At 40.6% G+C, this 23,951-nt stretch overlaps 1 protein-coding gene across 1 annotated transcript in view; it reads right to left on the reverse strand.

Moving 5' to 3' along the window:
* The window catches only part of PTPRN2 (protein tyrosine phosphatase receptor type N2), a 635,649-nt gene extending 612,279 nt beyond the window's left edge, over positions 1-23,370 (reverse strand). Inside the window, exon 1 of the mRNA XM_077191900.1 lies at positions 23,079-23,370. Within this exon, the coding sequence (XP_077048015.1) occupies positions 23,079-23,214 (136 nt within the window). The 5' untranslated portion in view covers positions 23,215-23,370. The remainder of the gene's footprint in view (positions 1-23,078) is intronic.
* Positions 23,371-23,951: the final 581 nt, after the last annotated feature.

Raw genomic sequence — 23,951 nt, forward strand, 5'->3', positions numbered from 1 at the left:
GCGATTTGCAAGCAGAGCTCTGAAGAAGAATTCAGTGTGGAGGTGTCTGTAAAGCAGTATCTAAGGACAGTGAGTAGCAGTGAGCACTGCTGAGCATGAAAGCATTAGAACTCTGGGCCTGATTTGATATTAATAATATATACATGTACATACACACACATCCATGGAAAATTGCCACCCATGGAGGATTTCACTAGCCCAAAATAGATCAGCTTAGACTGAGCACTACAAGCGACACGTCATAGGGGGCTACAAGGTGCTGCTCATTCATTCTGATTTTCAACATAAAACAACTAGATGCTCTCACTTGAGTACTATCTTGAGAGTAAATAACTCAGACTAGTTTTGTTCTGTTGAAACTCCACTAGAAATGCCACTACATTACTAAGACAGAACAACAATAAAATGCTTAGTAACCTCATAAAGTTCTGCTGGAGCTGAAAACCTCTGTTCTCAAGGGCAAAGTTGTCCTTGGAAAAATGAAATCTTTTTCCAAGACTTGCCCAGATGAAAAGCAAATACTAGAAAAATGTCTTATGGCAGTTTATTTAAGAAATAATTTCTCTGGTTTACTATTCAGGGATTTGATTTTGTTCCTTGAGTACTTCAGTGTTTCACAAGCAAGTCTTCAAAATCAATTTTTAAATAGTACAAAAGGTAAAAAAATACTTTCCACTTCATTTCTGTTATTATATATAAGAACCTCCATCGTTTCCTTCTGCAGTTGGTACAAAAATAATAAGAAAGATTTAGCTATGCTTTCTTATATGACTACAAGCCATAAATGACAAAAGGATGAATACAAAATTACCATCCACATCAACTTCTACAGTCAACCCATTACAAAATGCATTCACTAAAACAACACTTTGCAATCAAATGAGATTTTAACTTGAGCTGATAAGCATTTTTGTCTTTGTATTCTGATAAAATGGACAAGATTTTCTTAGACCTTATAATTTGACATAATTAAAAATTGCTTTCTTTTAATAACAAAACCACCATAAAACCCTTTTACTCCAGAATTAATAGGTACTACCATTCACACTGTGTGGACAGTAGAGGAACAGTGAGGAAGAAAAAAATCTGTACAGCATCACAGTAACACACTCTGTCATATGAGAGTGACTGATAGATTTCAAGGTCAGAAAAGACCATGGTGAGCACATTCTACATTGAAAACATCAGAGAATGTCATCACCATCATCAGGTGGTCACTGCAATTAGTCCACAATTTCTCTTTGAATTAAAGTATTGTATTGTATGCCCCATTTGAATAATTTTGATGGCTTATCATCCCAGTGATTTAAAAACCCTCATCTTTTAGCAGTAATTTATTGTTTCAGGTTAAATTTTTCACCACTTATTACAACTTTTTTCTTTACAAGTTTAGTTAAGTTTTTCCTTTACCAAGAACTACAAAGCTGCCAAGTAAACTCCCCAAAGTCTTCTGAGTCCAAATCTCCATGTTTCAAAATCACCTTTTTGTGTAAATAGAGATTACAGTGACATTATAAATATGTTTTGGGTCATAGAATCACAGAATAATTGAATGGTTTGGGTGGGAAGGGACCTTAAAAATCACCCAGTTTCAACCTCCCTGCTGTGGGCAGGGACACCTTTCCCTAAATCAGCTTGCTCAAAGTCCTATCCAGCCTGGCCTTGAAGACTTCCAGGGATAGGACATCCACAACTTCTCTGGACAACCTGATCCTTGTCTCACCACCCTGATAGTAAAGAATTTTTTCCTAATATCTAATCTCAATCTTCCCTTCTTCATCTTGAGGCCATTCCCCCTTCTGCTTTCACTACATGACCTCGTAAAAAGTCCCTCTCCAGCTTTCTTACAGGCTCTGCTTCAGGTACTGGAAGGCCACTACAAAGTCACCCCAAAGCTGAGCACTTCCAACTTTCTCAGCCTTTCCTCATAGGAGAGCTGTTTCAGCCCTCTGAAGATCTTTTTGGTTCTCTGGACTCCCTCAAACAGTTCTATGTTCTTCTTATCTGGGGACCCAGAGCTGGATGCAGCGCTGCAGGTGGGGTCTCACCAGAGTGGAAAAGGACAGAATCTCCTCCCTGCCCTGCTGCCCAGGGGTTTTGGATGCAGCCCAGGACACATCTGGGTCTCTGGGCTGTGAGTGCCATGGCTGGGTCATGTCCAGCCTCTCACCCACCAGCACCCCCAAATCCTTCTGGCCAGGGCTGTTCTCAATCTGTTCATCCCACAGCCTGTGTTGATAACAGGGGTTGCCTCAGAACAGGTGCAGCACCTCGCACTTGATCTTATTAAACCTCATGAGATTCCCATGGGCCACTTCTTGAGCTTGTCCTGGTGCCTCTGGATGGATCCCATCCCTCAGGCAGCCAAGCACACCACTCAGCTTGGTGCCATCTGTAAATGTGCTGAGGATGCTCTCAGTCTCACTGTCTGTGGCATTGGTGAAGACATCAAATAACACTGATCAGTAGAGACCCCTGAGGGCACTGCTTGTCACCTATGTCCATCAGGATCTCAATCACTGACCACTACCCTCTGGATGCAACCATCCAACCAACTCCCTACTCACTGGACAGTCCACACATCACTGGAGAGAGAAATCCTTCTCTCTCCAGTTTAGAGGGAAAGGTGTTGTGAGGGCCTCTGTCAAAGGCTTTATGGAAGTTCAGATGAATGACATCTGCAGCCCTTCCCTTGCCCACTGATGGAGTCACCCCATCATTAAAGGCCACTAGATTGGTCAAGCAGGACTTGCCCTTGGCAAAGCCATGCTGGTTATGTCAAATCACCTCCCCATGTGCCTTAGCACATCTGCTAGGAGGATCTGCTCCATGATCTTCCCTGGCACAGGTTAAGAATTGCCAGGGTCCTTTTACCCTTTTTTAACATGGGTGCAACATTTCCCTTTTTCCAGTCCCCTGAGACTTCACCTGACTGCCATGACTCTTCAAATATCACAAAGAGTGGCTTGGCAACTACACCACCCAAATCCCTCAGGACTCTGGGATGCATCTCATCAGGTCCCATCAACTTATGTATGTTCAGATTCCCAAAGTGGTCATGAAGTTTGTCTTAACCTACAGTGGGAAGCACTTTGCTTCCCCAGTCATAATCAAAAGTATAATTTCAATAAAAATACAAGTGATATTAGCAGCAAATTGTTTACTTACTGCAGATGAGGGAAACATCCAAATACCAACAGAAAGAAAGCCTATTTTCATTTTAATTTACCTAAGCTACCAACTGACTCAACAGCCCACAAAATGACTCATTCAGATATAGGTTTTCTCCAGATCTCTCAATCATTTTGCATAAAATGGTAACTTCAGAAAAGATAAGTTTTCTCAAATGTCAATAAAATTATTACCATCTTTAAAAGTGAGCTCCATGGTATTTTTATAAAGAACTTCTTGTCATTATGTGTTTTTGGATTGCTGTCATATCCAACTGTTTTCCAGTGCATTGACATGTGCAATTGACATGACTAATATGTAACTTTATGAAGTTTTCTCTCTAATGCTCTCTTTCTGTGTGAATTTCTCTCAGTCTTGCCATTTCAGTTCCAATGGTATTCTTACACACAAGGGTGGAGGCTTTGAGCTTGATCTGTAGGAAACCAGTGCTCAAAACAGAATCCAGCTCACCTCTGCCTGTGCTGCTGAATGCACCCAGTGCCTTTTTCTGGATTAGAAACCCTTTACTAAGAAGGGTGACTTTAAACCACAGTGTATTATCCTACTGAAATCCAGATGAGAGGCAGTGGAAGGATGTAAAATCCAGCTTTGGTCATCATCTACCAGCATGAGACATGGTACCATAGCCAGCTGGACATGGAAGACAGGCATTCTTACAGATAATATTGTGTGAGATCATAAGGATATAACAACAATTCTTGAACTTCAAACAGATTCAATTCTTAGTATTTTTTAACCTTCAAGAAAATGAATACCTGTGTAACACCAAGTATTCCCTCCAGAACACTGTAGTTTCTCTGCAGTACTGTATTTTGCTTTTACAAACTGTACCACTCTGAGCATATCTTATGTGGTAAGTTCTTATTTGGAGAATAAAATCAATACAAGCACGGATTGCTTCTGCAGCTGGCAATGGTATTGCACATGTTTCTCTTATATAATGAATAGGGACACTAAATTTAACAGTTAGTGACACAGTATAATCTCCTACCTATATATTTAAAAAAAAATCTTAGGATCATGAAGTACAAAGAGAAGGACACGTCCTCATTAGCTATTCAATATGGCTACAGATTAGAAAGAAAATCACCTTGTAGACACTTGCTTTCCATAAATAAAAAGCTTTGTATACAGAAATCAAGCTCTGCAGAAATCTTGATTACAGAAAAATATGTTAATGAGTACTACAAAAAGTAAGTTCAAGGAAAGTGTGAATCTAATGCTTTTACATCACCGAGTTCATTTAGGAATTTTTAAATTAGTAAATTAAATATCTCATTTACATTGCACCAAGAGCAGAGCTGCCACCACAGTTTGCTACTTGGTATGCAAGTATTACCCACATTTTCAACTCATAAAAACCAGAGAAATGTCATGATTTGCCTAATGTCACATAACAGGAAACAGGAATCAAATCCTGTTGTATGGCCACTTGACATTCAAAGCCCTTCATAATCTGCTTCCTAATATTTCTCTCTTCTCCCATCACCCCCACCTCTCCAGTCAAACAACTTGAGTCCTCCAACTCATTTTACTCTCATTTGCTGTTGCCTTTCTGTTAATACATTTGGAGTTCCCTTTCTGAACCGAGTTAGAGCTTCTCCTCTATGCATTAATGCTCATCTTAAAACCCAGTCCCTCAGGGCTGTCATGGGCCAGCACAGATGTCCCTGAGTGTGACCAGTTCTCAATCCTTCCTTACCCATATCCATGGACTTTTCAGCCCCTCAGGCCTGCTGCAGGTGGATTTTCAGCCACAGTGACTACAATATTGCTCTTTCTTCAAAGAGTTAAATATTTTTCTTCTTACTACAGTACAGAAAAGGATTCACTGTCAAATTAAGTTAACAGAACCAGCATATTGTTAATCATCTTTACACTACTATTAATTTATGCAACCTCTAAGTCCTTGCATTAATTATACATCCTACCTAATTTGTCAAGCCCTTCAGGCTGGAAGTGCATCTTTTCAAAGAGCTTTAAAATTTCCAACACATTAGGTGGCAACATAAAATAAATAAGTACTATATAGTTCACTCTAGATATTGGGAAAAAATGCAGTATCTCTATATACTAAGCAGTCTACATTAGATTTAAGACAGGATTATTTTCTAATAAGCACAGGTGAAAGAAAAATCCCTAAAACATATCTCTGAACTTTTTACAATAACCCAAGATAAGTTAGTACTGGGAAAAAAACCAAACTATGTTGAACATGAGCAAAGCATTATAAAGTAAATAATCATCACAAATTATGAAACTTGTTATACTGTAGAAGAAGAAGGAAGGAATGTATTTGCAGCCAAGTGTGTCTGTGCTGGTGCATTTACATGATTATATATCATGGCCAAAAAATTTTTCAGCTTAGAAACAAACTGGAATTTAACTGCATCTTTTCAGTTTAAAGTTCATAACTGCTTATTGCTTATTATGTTTTCATTGCTTATTTCAAACTAAGAATTTATTTACAAACAAGAAGATTACTTTTAAAAAAAGTCAAAATAATTGACTTTTCAAAAATATCATTCAATCCCAAGTCACAATATATTCCATTACTGTAGAGCCAAAATGTGCTTCAAGAGATAGAAGACAGTGCTATGCTTTTACAGAGTTCCTGTTACTGTGGTTCTCTTAGTTTTAAAAACTTTGCATGAGAATGTAATTACCTGCTATGTGAAATCTTTTTAAGTGTAACAAAGGCACCATTAAATATTACAAACCTTAGCACTCCAAAGCACTCTTAAGACAAATGATTTGGAAACTATCCCATTTGAAGTTAAGATGGAGATCTGAAGTTTAAAAAATTCATGGAGATATTTCAGAAAGTTTGGATGGGAGCTCATACTCCTCTACATTTCTCTAATACAGCCTTTGCTCACACTTTGCTGCTTCTGCAGTTGAAGGAATTGAAGCCAGTTTGCCAAATGTTCCTGGAGTAGCACTCATCTCCTCCTGACGCAGACACGTAAAATAGGTCAGATCAAATGTGTCCCATGAGTGCCTCTTCCCCTTCAGTGACTATAAATGGGACACAGTGGCTGACTCAGCTGCAGAGATCTGATGTGAGATAAATCCCACACCACACAACTAACAATCCTGCAAGCTTTCTCAAAAGAAAAAAAAAGTGGAAATGTTTCTTATCAAAAGCAATTTGAGAAAAAAAAAAAAGCCCAGTTTTTAAAATATCTAATATAACACAGTCATTTCTGAGAGAGTACTAAATTGCTGGAGTTAAAAGGAATCTGGTACACGTTGCTATTTCTCATGAGGTTTGTCAATAGGTGTAGCTTCCAGGCTGTCTGGGATTAGAAAATAAGTGAAAAATTGTGCAGAACCCATTTTGCTGTAATTCTCACTAGAGAACATCTACACATTTTGTGATATTTTGTAAAAGATTTCTTTTCCTGGTATTAATAAAAAACTAGACCAGGTGGCAGACACCTCAAGAAGCAGAAGTAAAAAAGCCCCCACCATTTTCAAGAAAATTTCAGTCAAATTCTGCTCTTGTGTAAGAAAAATCAAAAGATTGCTTTAGTTTGGGTTGTTTGGGATTTTTAACAAAAGCAATTGACTTCTCTGAACATTCTGATCCTTAAATAAACCAAAGCTCATGGAGACTGTCAACAGATCTTTCAAAGAAAAATGTAGTTTTCAGAAAATTGAGGATCTACAAGATAGTTCTAATGAAAAAATAATAGAATAAAAATATTTAATTTGAAGTAAATTTAACACTACAATGCATCTGTGCCAGATATGAATGGTGGGACTTTAGATAAAAGAAAGAAGTTGGATGGGACTCTGAGCAACCTGATATGGTTGAAGATGTCCCTGCTCATTGCAGGGGGATTGGACCAGGTGACCTTTAAAATGTCTCTTTCAACCCAAACCATTCTGTGATTCTATTCTGATTTTGTGACTTTTGGGTATTTTAAATGCCCCTTCCAGAGCGTGGCCTCCTGGATCAGGTGAGCAGGGGAGCCTGGCCCAGTGCCCAGATTGGGTTCTCCTGCCCATCATGGACACACAAGATTTGAGGGTACAACTTCCAGGATGAGGACTGGCAAATCCTTCACTCTGCCCTTGGGCTGACAAACCTTTCTGTTCAGGCTGAAAAGGTTCAGTGTTAACATAAAACCCCCAAATTTTAAAATATTTCAGTATTTTACCTTCTGCAAAATAATATTTTAAAGTGGTTTATTCCATTAATACACTTTAATTTTCTATTTTATTTTTGCCCTGAGATGGAGCAAAAACAAATGTTAAAACATGAGAGGCTCCTATAAAGAAAAAATTCCACATGTTGAGCAGATAAAACTAAAACCTCTTTAAGGAATACTCTCTGCTACAATTAAGGAATGAAAGCAAAAAACCACAAAAACTATCCAGGCAAAACCATCTCAAAATATAATGTATTTCCTTGTTCTGTTGGGTCATGTAAAACATAACTTTAGTATCTGTACTACACTGAAGAGTTTTAACCTAATGATCACACAAACCCAGTGGCTCAAGAAGTTTAATACAGCAGCTCTACACAGTCACACTGCACTTGGGAGCAATTTGAGATCCCTTGCTCTTCAAGCAAAAATTCACAATCATTGCTCAAATAACCTACATATAACAGCCAGAGATTTAGAGGAACTGCCATTTTATGTCACTGTAGTAATTTTTGAGGAAGAGTCAAATGTTTCCTTCATTATTTTAATTTTAATTTTAAAGAAAGTGATAAACACATTCCTATGAGTTTGTTTTAGAACAAACCTGTTCTGATAGCTGGGAGATCCAGGAAACTCTTTTGTTTTAAACTGCATATTCAAATAACTAGAAGTGCTATTAAAAGGAGCAAAGAAGTCTTATTTTTTTTTAAATCTTTCACCTTCCTCCTTTAAAGAGGCCTTCAAAGTTATGCTTCTTTAAACTCTGTGACTTCAAGTTTACAAAATCATAACAGATCTTCTTGAATCTGAACTATCTTTCTCGTTAATATTATCATCCTTGGTTTTTTTGTCTCCACACTAATTTTTTAAGCCTTTGTTCATTTGTGATAGTAAACCAAGGCAATGAAAAAAAATTGGTTCAGCTGTGGTTATAATATCCACCAATTTTATATAAGATCATGATAAATCAGCACACTTACTGTACTTCTTTCTACTTTATTCAATGACTTATTTTTTGAAGTGCCCTACTGAGCTATTTTCTCTTAAAATTCAGCATGCTTGCAGTTGAATCTTCCCTCTCACACAGATGTCATGCACAAAGATGCACTTTTATTATTTCACACCCAAGAAGTAAAAAAAATCCTAGTTCTGTTCCTTCCCATCACCTAGAGCACAGAAATTAGCTGCAGGCCACACTGAAATGCCACTTGCACACTCCAAAGTCCATGTTTTCAGCAGCTCTCACACACTGGTGAATACAGAACTGCCACCCAGCCTATAAACACAGGCAGAAGGATGCAGGGGAGGCCTGGCTTAGCTGGGTAGAGATCCAGCTCAGCAGACCATAATAGTCTGTGTGTTCTGCCTTGATGTGACATTTTTCTAGTCACACTTTCTTACCTGGACTGACACCCAATTTACAATGCAAATACACAGCTTTTCTCTCCATACTTTCCATGGCTACAGGAACCCAGTGGGAACGCTTTAATATAGAGACTTCTGGCCAGAACACAGTTATAAACACTTATTTAACTACTGTATTTTCTGCCCACACTTTGCCCTGCATTAGCAGCTCAGTAGCAAAAATCCATGGAATTTCATTTCTCATGAAATATTTCTTATTCAGGGCCTGGTGAGCAAATCCTAGCATAAATTTTGATTCCCGATTACTGCGAATATATCTATTTCTTTTTCTTCTAAGGAATGTTTCTGAATTCCTGCATCTAGAATCGTTGTCCTCATCAGAATTGTTCTATCATTCTTCAGAATGCCCTCAGCACTGCAGCCTCCTGGCCCCATCAGTCTGTAGGGGAACCCAAGCATTATTCAGGGCTGCTATTTGTGCTTACTCAGTTTGCTCTTGTCAAAAGGGGCAAACAATACAAAGAATCAAATCAGATTAAACCAAAATCATTCTGTGACAGAAACCAGTGGCATTTGCTGAGGGAAAGAAGGTAAGAGTGGGGCAATAGATCATAACACTCCCATTGGTGTGACCTTCCCAGCTGCCAGCCATCCATCACTGTGGAATATCCTCAGATCTGCCAGGCCCAATACCAGCCTGGGGAGCTGATCCACCCACAGAGCAGATCCATGAAAAAGCAGGAATCATCACTTTATTAATATTTTAAAGCCTCATATAATGGAATGGCAACGTATTACTGTAGGTAAGATTATTTTTAAAAATCACTATCTGAAATCATCCTTTTTGTCTTTGCACCACTTGAAAATTTTTTGGTAATTCATCCAACAAATACCATATGTGACTTTGAAAAAAATTCATACTGTGAAATCTGGAAGATACAGTCAAGAAGGACACTGAAGCTTTTTGTCAAATCTGAAAAATACTACTTTCCTGTTGCTACAGTAACATCTTCCTAACAAGACCTTTAAATTTAAACACTGCCTTAAGAGAGTTCTAGGTCAAGTTAAAAAGCACAGTCAAGCTCTTCAGAGGAATCCAGATCATATTCAGCATGGGTAAGGATGGAACAGAAAAGGTGAACTAAAGTTTTTATCTATTTCCATAATGACTTCTCACTTGCTGAGGTCTGTCCTACTTTCTTTCCCCTTAGCCACCCAGTAGTCTCTCTTGTGAGGAGAGAATTCTCAATGGTCTCTAAGGAAAATACCCTAATAATTTTTTATCCTAGAGCAACTTATAAAAAAGATATATTTGCAGAAATAAGTTTTCACCTCCTGAGATGAAACCAAGAAAAAAAGCTATTTCTAATTTGTCACATATGGAGAATAACAACACACAGATAATATATGAACTGAGAAATTGCAGAGTGAATACAAAATTCATTCATGAGACACCTGGGGATTCTGACAGGAATTTATATTTATTTTTTCTGTAACTATGCAATTATCTGACTGGTCTGTAAGGTAAGGTCCAGAGCTCAAGTCATTCTTCTGGGGAAGCACTGGCAATATGCATACTGAGAATCAGCTTTGGAAAAGGAAGAATAACCTCTTTCAGTTTTCATGCAGTTGTAAAGGATCAGTTAGTGGATTTTTGGCACCAATCTGATTTCAGAGAAATATTCATTTGCATCTTTTTACAGTCCCTCCTGGATGTCAGCAGACATCCTACTCATTGGAGAAGAATGAAAACCAAACCTTCTAGCTCATCTAGATTGGTGCCATATCAAATTTTAAAAAGTAAGTTAAATACACAAAGTCTTTTTATTGCACAAGGCACTACAAACAGCAGATTCAAGGCAATTTTAAGAATTTCTATCTAGTCTCATTTTAGAAATCTTGTTATAACTATCTTACTTGGAAATGCAATTAATTCTTTGAGTAACCTTGAACATGTATGCAAGTGATATCACTATGAAGTTGATATTACAAATTTTTCTAGTATGTAAAATTTTTATGTCATTGAAGTGCTCAATTACCAACTAAATGAGTGAAATAAAGGTCTGGACTCTACAAAAACTGCTGTGACCTATGTTTTTCCATGCTGAAAGCATAAAGGGTGAACACTCACATTTACTAAGCGACAACAGCATTTACTGATAGTTGGGCACATGCTTAACTCTTTGCATTGGCAATCAGTACCAAAATTAAACAGACAGGCTTAATCACAGCTTTCAGGTAATAAACTATTACAGAAATAGCTCTTCTTTGATTTATGAAGTGAAGAAAATATCATAATAACTGACATACATTATCCACAAATGAAATGTGACTAAAAATAAATTATGAATAAATATAATCTAAAATACTGTGGTGGAAAGAAGTGGTAAGAAACTACTGAAATTAATATATTTCCAACAGAGCTGCCAGTTCAACTTTTACTTACAAAAACTAAGAAAAAGAGCAACTGTTGCATACTGACTCCAACATAACAGATAATATAGGAGTACTCTGACTCTCAGCTTAATAATGTGTGCTCAGGAAGAGTTGTATTGGCAGTGTGTAAATGGTTTGGGGGATTCCTTTTTTTGTTTTGGGTTGTTTTTTTCCTTTTTCTCAAAGTGGTGTTTAGTTGACATCTGTGCAACTGGGAAGGACTTTCCAAAAGTTCCACGGCAATGACGAAGCTGGTCAAACAGAGCTCTGTTAGCACAGCTGAGAGGAGCTGAAGGGCTGGAAGGTGGGTGGAAATCCCAGGTATGAATGGGCCTTCTCCCAAGAGAAACCACAGCAGAAAAGCAGGTTCTTCATGTAAAGTCAGCATGCATTTTGGGGCATGAGAGTCCACCAAAAATAATCTGTCCTTGGGAAATGTAATTAAACATTCTGATAATTACCTTACTCTGACAGTCTGGTAAAGATTACAGGTTATGGAATGTTATCTGATCTTCCTCTGCACCTATTCTTTTGTATCATAGTTGTTTTACTGAACTCTGCATGGAGTAGAATACTTGCTTTTCATTTGAACATGAATGTTGCCTAGGCCTGGGGAGTGACTTTGCTGTGGCCAGCAGAACACTGCCCTCGTTTCCCAGAGTGACATTTCCACACAAGGTTACACTCACACCCATTCTGTGGGATCAGGGGTGTGAAAGGGAACTCCATCAAACCACCACAGCCCATCATCTGGCAAGAAGAATTCCCCACACTGAGAAGAATTACACAGAGTATCTTTGTCAAATAGAAGGAAACATGGGAGCTTCTGAGCCAAGTCTATCTTCGGACTACAACAGAGACAATGGAAAACTGACTAGAAAGAAAATGTTCAAATATTTATTTGGTAATGCTTTGTCTCAAATAGAGCTAAACATATTCTATAAAATCAGGCAAGCCCTGTTTAAATATTTGGTGTCTTAAATCCCATTAAATCCAGGAACCCTGGATTAATACCAGTGGCATCAAAAGGAACTGATGCAACCCCTCTAATTTACACCAAAGACAGAAACAAAGTCAGGAAAACTGGTTAAACCACTTATTAAAGGTTGTATTTTATATGCCTCTGTTGATAGCAGAATCTCCTTGTGCAGGGATGAACTTTCATCTGAAAGCAACTTGATGTTACTCTAATTCCAGATGGACAAAAAGAAAGACCCAGACTGACAAGAGTGTTATGTGGCCAAACATATGTAACATAAGTTCAGATTCTGGCAGTTTCATGCAGACTTAGGTGAAGCTCATCCCCTGTTAATGCCCTACTATTTAATTTACACTCTCTGGCATGAGCCTCCCTAAACTGCAAGAGAAAGAAGCACAACCACACTCCTTTTACAACCATCAGTGGGTAGCTGATCCTTTCAGAGCTCTTCCCTACCTGCTAAACCGTGCAAACAGTTCTCTCAAGTAATTCTTCAATTAGGAAAGTTTGACAACTGGGTGCAATCAGTTCCTTCATTCAAGCTGTATCAGATTCTCCATCAAACCTGTGTGTTCCACTTTCTGAAACAGCAGCCATTTGACAGCTGTTTATTCTCCAGCCTGTGTCTTGTGTCCACTTCCTCCTCCCTGCTCAGTTATTTACTTTCAGATTACAAACTCATTAGAGCAGGTGTTACTCAGAGAAACAAAAGCAAATGGACAGAAAAGAACCCACCCTCTTCCCTAGATCTTTGCTGGGCAGCATAAAACCCAGCACATATAGTACTAAAACAACCTTCCCATTCTGTTTTTCAAATGCCACTTGATTACAGCATTATAAATTTTCTATTGTCTGAAAATGTGAGTGATTGCTTCCAAAGAACATGATTGTTTTCTTTTTCTGCAGCTCTTTACAATGGATAGCTTCAGTTAACTTTGGGTTTTCCTTCAAAATTTCAGTTTTCATTCTTGTCACATTTATTCTGAATATACAATTTTTATAGCTGGTTTTTGTCCTTGGAATTTATCCCCTGCATCTAACATATGTTGGTAAACTGTAATTATGAGCTGACCTAGTTAACTAAAATAAATTTTCAGGTAGGTAGTACTAACAAGAATATTTTAACAACTTTAAAATTGAGGTAACACAAATTTGCAGAACCTGACCCCAGTTTTCAAGAGAAAAAAAAAAAAAAAGAAGAAGCACAGCCAAACAAATAAATACAGACCAAGCAAAAATCAAAATTTAATGAATACTCTGCACTGAAGAATATTTGGGGTGGAGTTATGTCTGTCAACTGTGTTGCTACTTCCAAGGTGACCTACCTAAATGCTTGATGATATTTAGCTTGGTATCTTGTTTTCAGCTATCTCTAAACAGTCAGGACAGATGACTAAATTCCCAAATTTCCTTTTCCTCTCCTGTTTTTCTTCCTTTAGGATGTTAAAGTAAGAACTGGGATAGTCACCAGTGAGTACAGCCATCTCCAACAAATGGAAGGAGTTGCATAATCCACAGATTGAGGCCAGGAAGATAAGAGCCAGTGTTTAGCTGAGGAGCTGGGCTGGGAGGTGTGGCCCGGTCTCAGAGGAGGCTTGGTGGAAGATTTTGCTACTTTGAGTAAAGCATTGACTGACTACATACTGAGACTACTGAGCTTTGCTGAAATCTAGAACAGGAAGGAAGATTTCATGAGTAGTAGCTCACTGAAGGTATTTGATAGTTAGCATCTACCACAACAGAGATCAAATAAAGCTGAAATGAAAGTATTTTATATATAAAGTATTCCACACTACAAATTAAAATTATAACAAACCATTTTTCCAAGACAAATAAACAATAATGTATACATTCTTAAAAGAAATAGAATAGACATTCACATTATTTGGTGGTGATTTATCCACATTAATCAAGGCCTATAATCTTTGATGCTATTTTTTTAATTCAGCAATAAAGTGCAAATAGAATGAATCTACTCTGTAAGAGAGGCCAGGTTAACAGGAGACTATCTTTTACACAGACACAAGTCAAGATTTCATGCCTTTGAGACCTTAAGAGAAATAGTGGCATAAACTAATCCTACCCTCAAAACCCGTCTCCCTGTTGCCATGTCATGGACACCAGCACCAATACCAGCACTGGTTTCACTGCTTTCAAGAAAGGCTGTGGTTTAGGTCCATTTTTTTTTATTTCATCCAAACCAATACCCTTTACAAAAGCAAGATCAACAGTCACTGTCAGGAATAGCATAAAATTTTGTTACTGCCATTCTGTACTGCAAAGCTGCAGGCTGGTAGCAGTTAAAAAAAACCACAGGCAATTGCTTAACACACAAACTCTTCCTCAGGCCTGAGGATGAGGCATGACCTTCCAGGTGAAGTAAAGTTGTTTCCTTAAACAACTGCTCTGAGTTTAACTGAATTGCATCAACCAACTAAAAACTTGTAGAGAAAAGACAATTTCTGCTCTTGGTGCAGAGCAGAATAGGAAGAGAAGAGGTTATAACATCTTTACACCTTTTAGGGCAGCAACAGACAGGTAATCATCTCCTGCAGAATAATGTGAGCAGATTTCTGTGCACCAGAAATTCAAAACACCTCATTCAGCATCCACGACTGATTTTCATAAGGTACCTTGCAGAATATGTTGAGGTTCAAACGAGAGATCAAAGATTAATTGGGGAAGAGGGAGTAAAACAGGGGGGCTTACAGGTGTCTGGATATTTCCTGAGATTTGTTGAAATTTTTAAGTTCACTGCAATATGGAGTGTGTGTTTGATCCCTGCTGCATTGTTTCCTATGAGGACATCTGGAAGTATGTGACATTTTGGGAGGCACAACTATCTCTGCACATTACCTTGTTCTTGCTGGCTGTGATTTCAAGCTTATGTAACCATCTTTGCATGCTGCTAAGCTATGACTGAAAGAAGAGACCTTACACCCACTACAACCAGCTGTACTTCCCATAAAACTTCTAGTTACTCATTTTACATGTAAAAACAGCTTGTTTCATCAATGTGTTACTTGGAAGCAAAATAGGTAGGCATTGTAAGCACTAACCCTCTGTCCAGAGACACTGTGTATCAACAAACTAGGTGTGGTATTTAAGTACCATTTGCTGAAACAAACTATAGGGGAAAAAATCACAGTAAGATGTGGCAATTTACTAAACTACTTCTCAAGAAATTCCTTCTCAAAAAGAATAAAATTTATAAAGTTCCTCTAATCTTTTAAGAACTAAAACTCCCTAATTGTTGGATGAGTGCAGCTGTTCTGAATGGCAAACTCCTACTGAGAATGCAGGAATGTATTGACACTGTGGAATGGTAGAGGTAGATATAGAACCCTTCCACCACCTCACAAATAAAGGCCCTAAAACTCACATTAAAAAGTTCATTAATTTATGTACACATTGACATCCATTCCCTTGACTGTCCTTAACTCAGCTCTTCATGGTCCCCTTCCTTCAGCTCTCTGCTACCAGACTCCCCTGCCTTCTTCCCTGTCTTGCCTGCAGACCTCCTGCACATTTACCTGCTTTTTTTCCCTTTGCTTGCTCATTCTGTTATGCCCATTTCTCCTCTGTCTCATTTGGAGGTTCTCTTCACTTGTTTGCAACTACCAGAGGCTGATTTTCTCAGAGAAATTTCTTTCAAGTATCACAATTATCCATCAGCCACCTCACTTCAGTCCCTTATGTGACAAACCTGCTTGACTACTCACAAAACCTCCCTACACAGCTCCCTGGCAAGATGTCAGAAAGGTTTTGAAGAAATCTAGCTGGTGAGCCTCAAGAAACCTAACTTTAGTTTAAGCTACTTCATTAGTCTCACCTAGAGGGGAAAGACAGGTGAATCACTCTCCAAATGTGTTCAGCTCTCCCCAAGTTTAACCTGAGCATGTGATTTTTGAAGAGCTGAAGTGCAGTACCCACCTTGTAGATATTTACAGGTACTTGTCCTAACCTGGAAAATGAATTAAGATAATACTAAGTGGAGAGCAATAGCTGCACTCAGGGAGACATTTATCTGACCTGTGTTGGATATGTACAGTTGGGTAAAATTAATTGAAATTTATAAACTAGAAATAGGTTAAAAGGAGCCTAGAGTGATTAGCTCAATTAATTACATTTAGTTAGATGATTCCCAACCCTTACATAAAGAGAAATAAATCTTTTCTATTCCCAGAGCAGTTTCTCATAGCGTATAGGCATTTCTTGACTTCATTTCTTTGCCACAGCTTTGGCCTGAAAGAATGAGTTGATAGTTTTATTTTGCAAATCCCTTATCCTTCTAATCACCTTCCTTCATTTTCTCATGCCTCAAACTCATAAACTGAAAATCTCAGGTTTGCTGCTGCAATTGACTGTTTCTTCCAAGAGAAAAGGTAACTCGATTTAATCTTAAATTTACAGTTTCACAGATCATATGTAACTCACTAATCTCTATTTTTGATCTCCTATTCTAAAGATTTAATTTCTCATTCCAACACGCTCCTCTCTATTCCTTGGCTTCTCTTCTGCTCGCTTCCTTTCTTCATCTGCATCTTCACCTGCTTACTCCTCATTTGCAAATATAAAACTGTTTGACCAACAACAATATTACTCACTGCCTTCCTGGACTATTAATACTGACCATGCTGAGCCCAACCAAATCCACATCCAGCTCAGCACTCCAGTGATGGAAGCTAGCAGTGATCTTTGCCTTTGGTGACTTTCCATCCTCTGCCAAATTTATGACCAAAACCAAATCAATCTTTCCTCCAGTTACTGAATTTCCTCCCAAATCTGCCTAAACACCAACACAGGTTTTGGCAAGACAGTAGATACACTGATTTTGTAAGAATAACTGCAGAGATTTTAGCAAAATTTTAGGCTACATTGTCAGTGAGATGAGACTGCAATATGTATCATTCTCGGGCAGCTGGAATATACAATGCCTTTTGACTTGTACAAGCCTTCTTACAGACTTGGATACATATGAATGATGGCAACCACCTACATCTGAGCTCATGTTCTTATGCTCTCTTTCCAGGCAGTGGAAATCTGACTGACACAGGGGACCTCAGCTCCTGCTTCTCAATGAGCTCAGCACCCCCAGGGACTGCAGCTGCACTTTCCTCTCCATGGCAGCTCAGCACAGAGCTGTCTGTAACCCACACTGCTCACAGTCACAAAGTACACAGGCCACTGCCTGTCTATCAGCACTGTGTCAACATGACCTGCCCTGGGCTGTGTCAGCAGAGCTGCCCAAATGTTCCGGGATCCAAGGAGGAGCAATTCTCCCTCAGCAGGCTGGCTGACGTCATGGCACCATGATGGTGTGCTCTGGGAAGCTTTAGAAGGGCTGGGGCACACTCAGGTAGGAAGCACAGACTGGATAATCTTGCCAAAAACTTCTCTGTTTTCTCTTAGTCAGTAAGACAAACAAGAACACAGAAAAACTCCCAAGGAATCCCATCCTATCTCAGGGCCTCTCGCTGCTCAGAGTGACCCTGAGAAATGTTAGAAAGTCTCTTTTCCCAGCCTGGTGCTCAAAGAAGGAGTCAGAGCTCTTCAGTTCTCGGTCTCAAGGTTGTTTATTGTTCCTTATCTATAAAATTCTTTCTCCTGTCCTGCCGAGGTCCGTTCAGCAAGACAGTCCAGGCACTCTGCCTGCCCCTGGGGCAGTGTTATGTTTTTATACTATAAACTAGCTGTACAATGGTTACAGTTACTGTCCAATACCTGTCACCTGTGTTAGACACTGAGCTGCTACTCTAAACCAATCTGTGAGTGCCAACACCACAGCAGAAGATGGAGGCCAAGAAGAAGAAGGAGAAAGGCTGGACACACCCAGATCCCTCCATCTTGCCCCCTGAACCTCCATTCTAAAAACCCCAAAAAATCTATTTTTCAACCTGTGATAAATTCACTGCCATTCTACTTAGGTGTCGTGGCTTGCAGATCTTCATCCAAGGTTGGTCACTTGCTCCACAGGTCATAATCAAAACCACAGGGGCATCTTGGGCTCTGTGCCAGGGTCCCTGAGCCCCCTGGCAGGGGTCTTGGCTGCTCAGGACAGCCAGAGGGATGTCCTGGGTTCCAACAATCCTATGGACAGCCTTAAGAGCACCCTGCAACTGCTTCCTTTGACTGATAGAAAATAATTCACTTCCTGTCCACTTGCAACTCTGAACACAAACAAGTTACAGTAAAAAATCTATTGGAGAACAGTCATGGCATGATGCCAATAATATGAATGCATGTTCTTACCTGTAATTCAGTGGAACTGACAGATAGACATGCCTTGATATCAATCTACCTTAAAGCTGCTTTTTAATGTAATTGATAACTTAAGAAACATTTCTAGGATATGCAAAAATATTTTTGATGAAGGGGAGAAACCAGTTTCCTACACTGAATCCTTCACATTCTGAGCACATATCCTTGTCTTAAATAAATTATTTTGCTGTTATTTTTATTTTCTAGTATATCATAAATTACACTCCACCATCAATAATTACATCAAATAAAGCCATTATTAAAAAACCAGAGTGCCTATGAGAAGTTCCAAATTAATGCAACTGGAAAGTCAGGCAATTTTTTTTTGTACTGAACAGATGGTAAAACTCTAATTCTCCTACTTTCTCAGCCAGTCTGCTACCAGCCCCAAACAAGAACTTTGGTCCAAATGCTACTGAAGTCAGTGGGAAGGTTGATGTTGACTTCAATGAGCTTCAGCTCAATTGCTGCAAGAGGCAAAACTCCATTCCTCATGGAGCTTCAGAGCAGTTAACAATGGTGGCTGAGAACAACAGCTCTGGTAGTTTTGTTAAGGTAGCATCCATCCAACAAGAACTAAACCAAGACACACTTCTTTGCCATTCCCTTGTGACATCCATAGATGAAATGCATCTCTGTTGCTGCCTCCTTTGGATAGTGTTCAAAACACTGAATGAAATGCAGAAAATCTAAATAAATAATTTTTTCACCTGTCCTACTTTTTATTTAACTCTCTACCAATTTAAGAATCAACACTGGAGAAATGCTTTTCACCAATAATAACTGAAGTCCCTGCTGTTGCAGTTTCTTAATTCTGATCAACTTTAGCCACTTGCAACTCCTAACCCACTTCTAAAATATTTTTTTCAGTGGTTAAATATGCACACAGTACTTTGTGAAAGTACTAAACTTAACATTTTTTAAGTCTTTGAGTAAAGTTTCTATCCTCAATTACACTTAAATCCTAGAGAACTGTAAGACTCTGTATGTGTCAGGAATTCACAGCTAAAGGTTTAAGATTATATTTCATATTTACCAGCTGAAATGTGACTTGTCTTTTTGTTAGCAAGTTAAAAAGTAAATTCACACTCATTTGACAGACAAAAATTCTTCCTGTGATTACTTCAATACAACTCTGAAGGAACTTTTACACACGCTACGGAACAAATTTACGTAGTGTGTGGAACAAATGTTTCTGGAAATTTCCACAACATATCAATGTACTCATTTAATATGAAAATGCATACTGAAAAATGGGATTGCACACAGCACAAAAGATCAAATTATATTGCAAAATTATATTCACTGAAGGTTATAAGCATCGTTTTACACATTAGAGGTCAATGTGAAGGCACTGCAGCAGGCACATTTACTCTTTCCTGAAACATATGAGGACAACCTCTGCTATAAGCAGCAGTGGTTTAGTACTAATGAAAGAACGTGATTAAGAATGTTCACAGCTTACTTTGTTATTGGGTTCTCTATCTCACCCAGCCTACCTATAATGAAAATAAAGTACACTGCAACTTTCTGAATCAATTAGTCTATTTAAAAGGCTGAGCAATGAAAATATTTCAGTAGTTGGAGCTGCAGTTTTTATTGAAGGTACTGCTTAGTGTTATGACCATCAACACAAGAATGGAATAACCCAAATCTTTGCAATTGAGCAAACATGATCAGGATGTATTTTTCCACAGATGATTACTTTGTAAAACACTTCAAAAGAAGTTCCACAATCCTAAATGAACTGTATCTCATAAATTAATAAAGATTTCTTTAGAATATTAAACTCCCAACCCCAGTGTTTCATTAAAGACTAATGAATACTACTATGTACTCAGCTGATCTTTTTTTCTGTGAAAAAGAGAAGAATCTCTCTCCTGGCCTAGACCTGGGCAAGAAAAAGAGAGAGGGAAAAGACTTTACTTTTCCTTATTTGTTCCCATTTAACATGTTACTATAAATCATCATAGAATGATGAATGATGAAGGTAAATGTCAAGAAATGGAAGAATATGTGCCTGTGTTGGTAATTGCACCTTAACAAAACACCTCACCGCAGGAAGAATCTACAAAGCTTCATGAATTATAGAGGTAGAAGAAGCAGGAGTCCAAATCTTGTATCTTGGTTAACTCCAACTTTAAATCTTCTAATTTCTTAAAAAAGTTTGTAATTATGTTGCAAACTAAAGGTCAACATTTAAAGATGCTCACTATACTGGAAAGTGCAGATAAAAGTTGACCACAAAAAAAAGGAAAAGAATGAAATTGGATTAATCCATTCCATGAAATGGTAAAGGTCATGAACTCCTGCTTCCCAAACAACTTTTAGGAAGAGTTCCTGAAATAATGGGGAAAAAAACCAATAAAAACATGTTTCTATAATTACTTTGCTTTTAGGACAGTTTTCAGCACACATTCTAGAGGTCTCATGTGCATCTGTCTGTCTTCAATTTTCATTTAAAGAAGATGAGACTGTGCACAAGAAAAAAACCAAATTAGTATCTTTTACATATAAGCAGAAATAATTCCAAAAATTGGATACCTTGTACAATAACAGTTATGTCCCCTGATTGTGTCTAAAAATTGTATTCCAAAATTGAACAGAATCTACAATAATAAATAGTTGGAACTCAAGATTAATGAGATCTGAAACACTGGTCAATAAAAGAAATAAAGGAACTCAAATGGAAGAGACAGCTAAAACTGTTTCACTTCAAGCAATGCAAACATTTTCCTGCATCTTGTCAAACACAATCCCTTCCCATCTTTCACAGAGATCCCTGACATATCAGTGAGGTCCCTATCCCAGCAAGAAGTAGGGAGGCTCAGCTTGTTTTGCTGCCTTTCAAATGCCTCCAAATGATTCCTCCTGAGCAGTGGATTCACTGTGTAAAAGCAAGGCTGCTCTTCCCCCAGTCCCTTCCATGCAAGGACAGCCTTAACTGGCAGGCAGGGATCCTTGCTGAGGCAAGAGCACAGGGAAGCTGGAGGGAAGTAACAAACACACACATTGTTTTTGTGTTTCAGCCACAACAAACTGAAAAAATACTCTGTGACCCAAACTGATTTGCAGGTTGTGTTTATGGAGACAGAATCAAAATCTGACTACTTCGAAAGCACAGCGCAGGCTATTGCATTATTAGAGGTAAAAATTACAGCTATTACTTGCAATATTTTTATGCAAGCTTTCTCTTCAGCAGATTAGGAGAAACAGTCTATATCTATAGCAACCAGGAGAGAAGAGGGATGGATAAATTCAGTCCAAGCCATTTCTCCTTAAAACCTTGCATCACTACAGCAAGCATAATAGCTCATTTTTATTGCCACTTGACTGAAGCCTCATTATAAACATGGTCAGCTGATTTTAATTCCTTCCTAATAAACAGAATGTACATGAGGAAAACTGCAGCAATATTCCTCTGGAAGGCTTTCTTTGTTTCTTAAAGGAATTTAATTTTTTGGTCTTAGAAAAAGATTTCTTAGGGATAGTTTGTTTAGCTTTCACTCTGATCTCCATAACCACCCTAGGTAGATGTTAAAATGCGAAAAAATACAAAATTCTCCTAGTCATGACCTTCTTGACTTAAAGTGAGCTTTGGGAAGATACTGTAAGTGAAATGGGACTGACTCTATAAATAGATATTAATATAATAGACAATTCAGGTGAGCATACAGTGCTGAATGTCTCAATGCAAGGAAAGAACTGCCAGGGAGACTGTCACGGGAGAATTGCATCCATTTGAAACAGACAGAGTTTGTTTCCAGGATCCCTTCATGCCCGTGTGGGTCACTTCCTAGGTGGGGACGTTTAGTGCAGCTGGTACCTTCTAAATGAAGAAGGAGTCGGTCAAGAATGTCTCAACACAAAGTGGCTGTTTAATGGTCCGCACTGGGCAGCACTGGGGATTTACTGACGGCTCTGAAAGAGCCTTAAGCCGGAGCCAGGGCTGACTTGCACCTCCAGCAGCACGAGTTGGAGGGGGGACTCCACCAGAGGCAGCATCTGGGGATTGTGGCCCGAAGATTTCCTGTCTCCTTCAAATATACGGGCAGTTCGGTGGGCTGAATCCAGCAAACCGGGAGAAGAGTTAAATATGTGGAGGCTGGAAGCATTTTCGGGGACTCGCCACTGGCGCACCTCGATTTTAGGGGCCTCGTGAGCGGAAGTTTTCAGCATGCGGGGCCAGCGGGTGAGAGCCGCCCCGCAGAGCTGTCCCCCGAGACGGGACACGCCGGGGGGCAGGAGGGGCGAGGGGCCGGGAGCGGGTCGTGACAGACCCGGGGACGGGCACGGGCAGCGGGAGGCGGTGCGAAGGCACCGGCGGACGGGGCCGCTTCTCCGGAGCCGGAGCTGAGGGACCAGAGGACGGAGCTCCGGAGCCGGCGCTGAGGGACCAGAGGGACGGAGCTCCGGAGCCGGCGCTGAGGGGCGAGCGGACGGGGCCGCTTACCCGGAGCCGGTGCTGAGGGACCAGAGGGACGGAGCTCCGGAGCCGGCGCTGAGGGGCGAGCGGACGGGGCCGCTTACCCGGAGCCGGTGGAGAGGGACGGGCGGACGGGCCCCTCAGCGTCCGCCGTGCGGGCGCGGCCGCCGGGGCCCTGCCGAGCTGCCAGCGGGGAAGCTCCCGGGCAGCAGCGCGGGGTACGCTCCCCGCCAGCCCCGCGCCCCCCGCCCCCGGCCCCACTCACCGATCCGCGCCTCGGCGGCGGCCCCCGCGGAGGGCGGCTGGATGCGCGGGGCGGCGGCGAGCACCTGCGGCGGCGGCAGCGGCAGCAGCAGCAGCAGCGGCAGCAGCGGAAGGACGGAGCCGAGCGTCCCCATCATGCCTGGCCCATCGCATGCCCCGCTCCCCTGCCCGCCGCCGCCAGCCCTCACTCCATGCCGCCCGCCCGCCCGGTGCCTCCCGCGGCCGCTCCCCGGCTCCGGCAGCCGCAGCAGATTCAACACCCAGGACAGCGACCAGCGCCGCCCGCCCCCGGCCCCGCCCCGGCCCGCCCGGCAGCCGTGAGGGGGGAGCGCTCCCCGCCGCCCGCTCCGCCCTGCCCGCCCCGCCGGGACCGCGGGGAAGCGGCTCCCCCGGGCAAGGGCAGCGCTGGGGCTCCCCCGGCCCTCACCGGCCCTGGCGGGGACCGGGATCCTGCCCGGCAGCCCCCGTAAAGATGGCTGGGCATGGGAAGGGAGTTAATGTGCTTGTTTCACACACCTGTACGGGGAGACAATGGAGCCGTACAGGGGCAGTGGCCATAAACCGAAACACGAGAAGTTTCACCTCAACAAGGGGGAGAACTTCTTTACGTTGAGGGTGTCAGAGCACTGGAACAGGCTGCCCACGGAGGTCATGGAGTCTCCCTCTCTGGAGGCACTCCAAACTCTCTCGGACATGTTCCTATGTCACCTGCTCCAGGTGACCCTGCTTTGGCAGGGAGGTTGGGCAAGGTGATCTCCAGATGTCCCTCCAGATGTTGGAAGGGACATCCAACCCTAAAAATTCTGGGATTCTGTGAAACCAGTCCACCCTATCAAAGTTTTGTCCTGAAACATGTGCCAGCTGAGTGGATCCT

The sequence above is a fragment of the Agelaius phoeniceus genome, chromosome 1 (genome assembly GCF_051311805.1).
Source record: "Agelaius phoeniceus isolate bAgePho1 chromosome 1, bAgePho1.hap1, whole genome shotgun sequence".
Lineage (NCBI taxonomy): Eukaryota > Metazoa > Chordata > Aves > Passeriformes > Icteridae > Agelaius > Agelaius phoeniceus.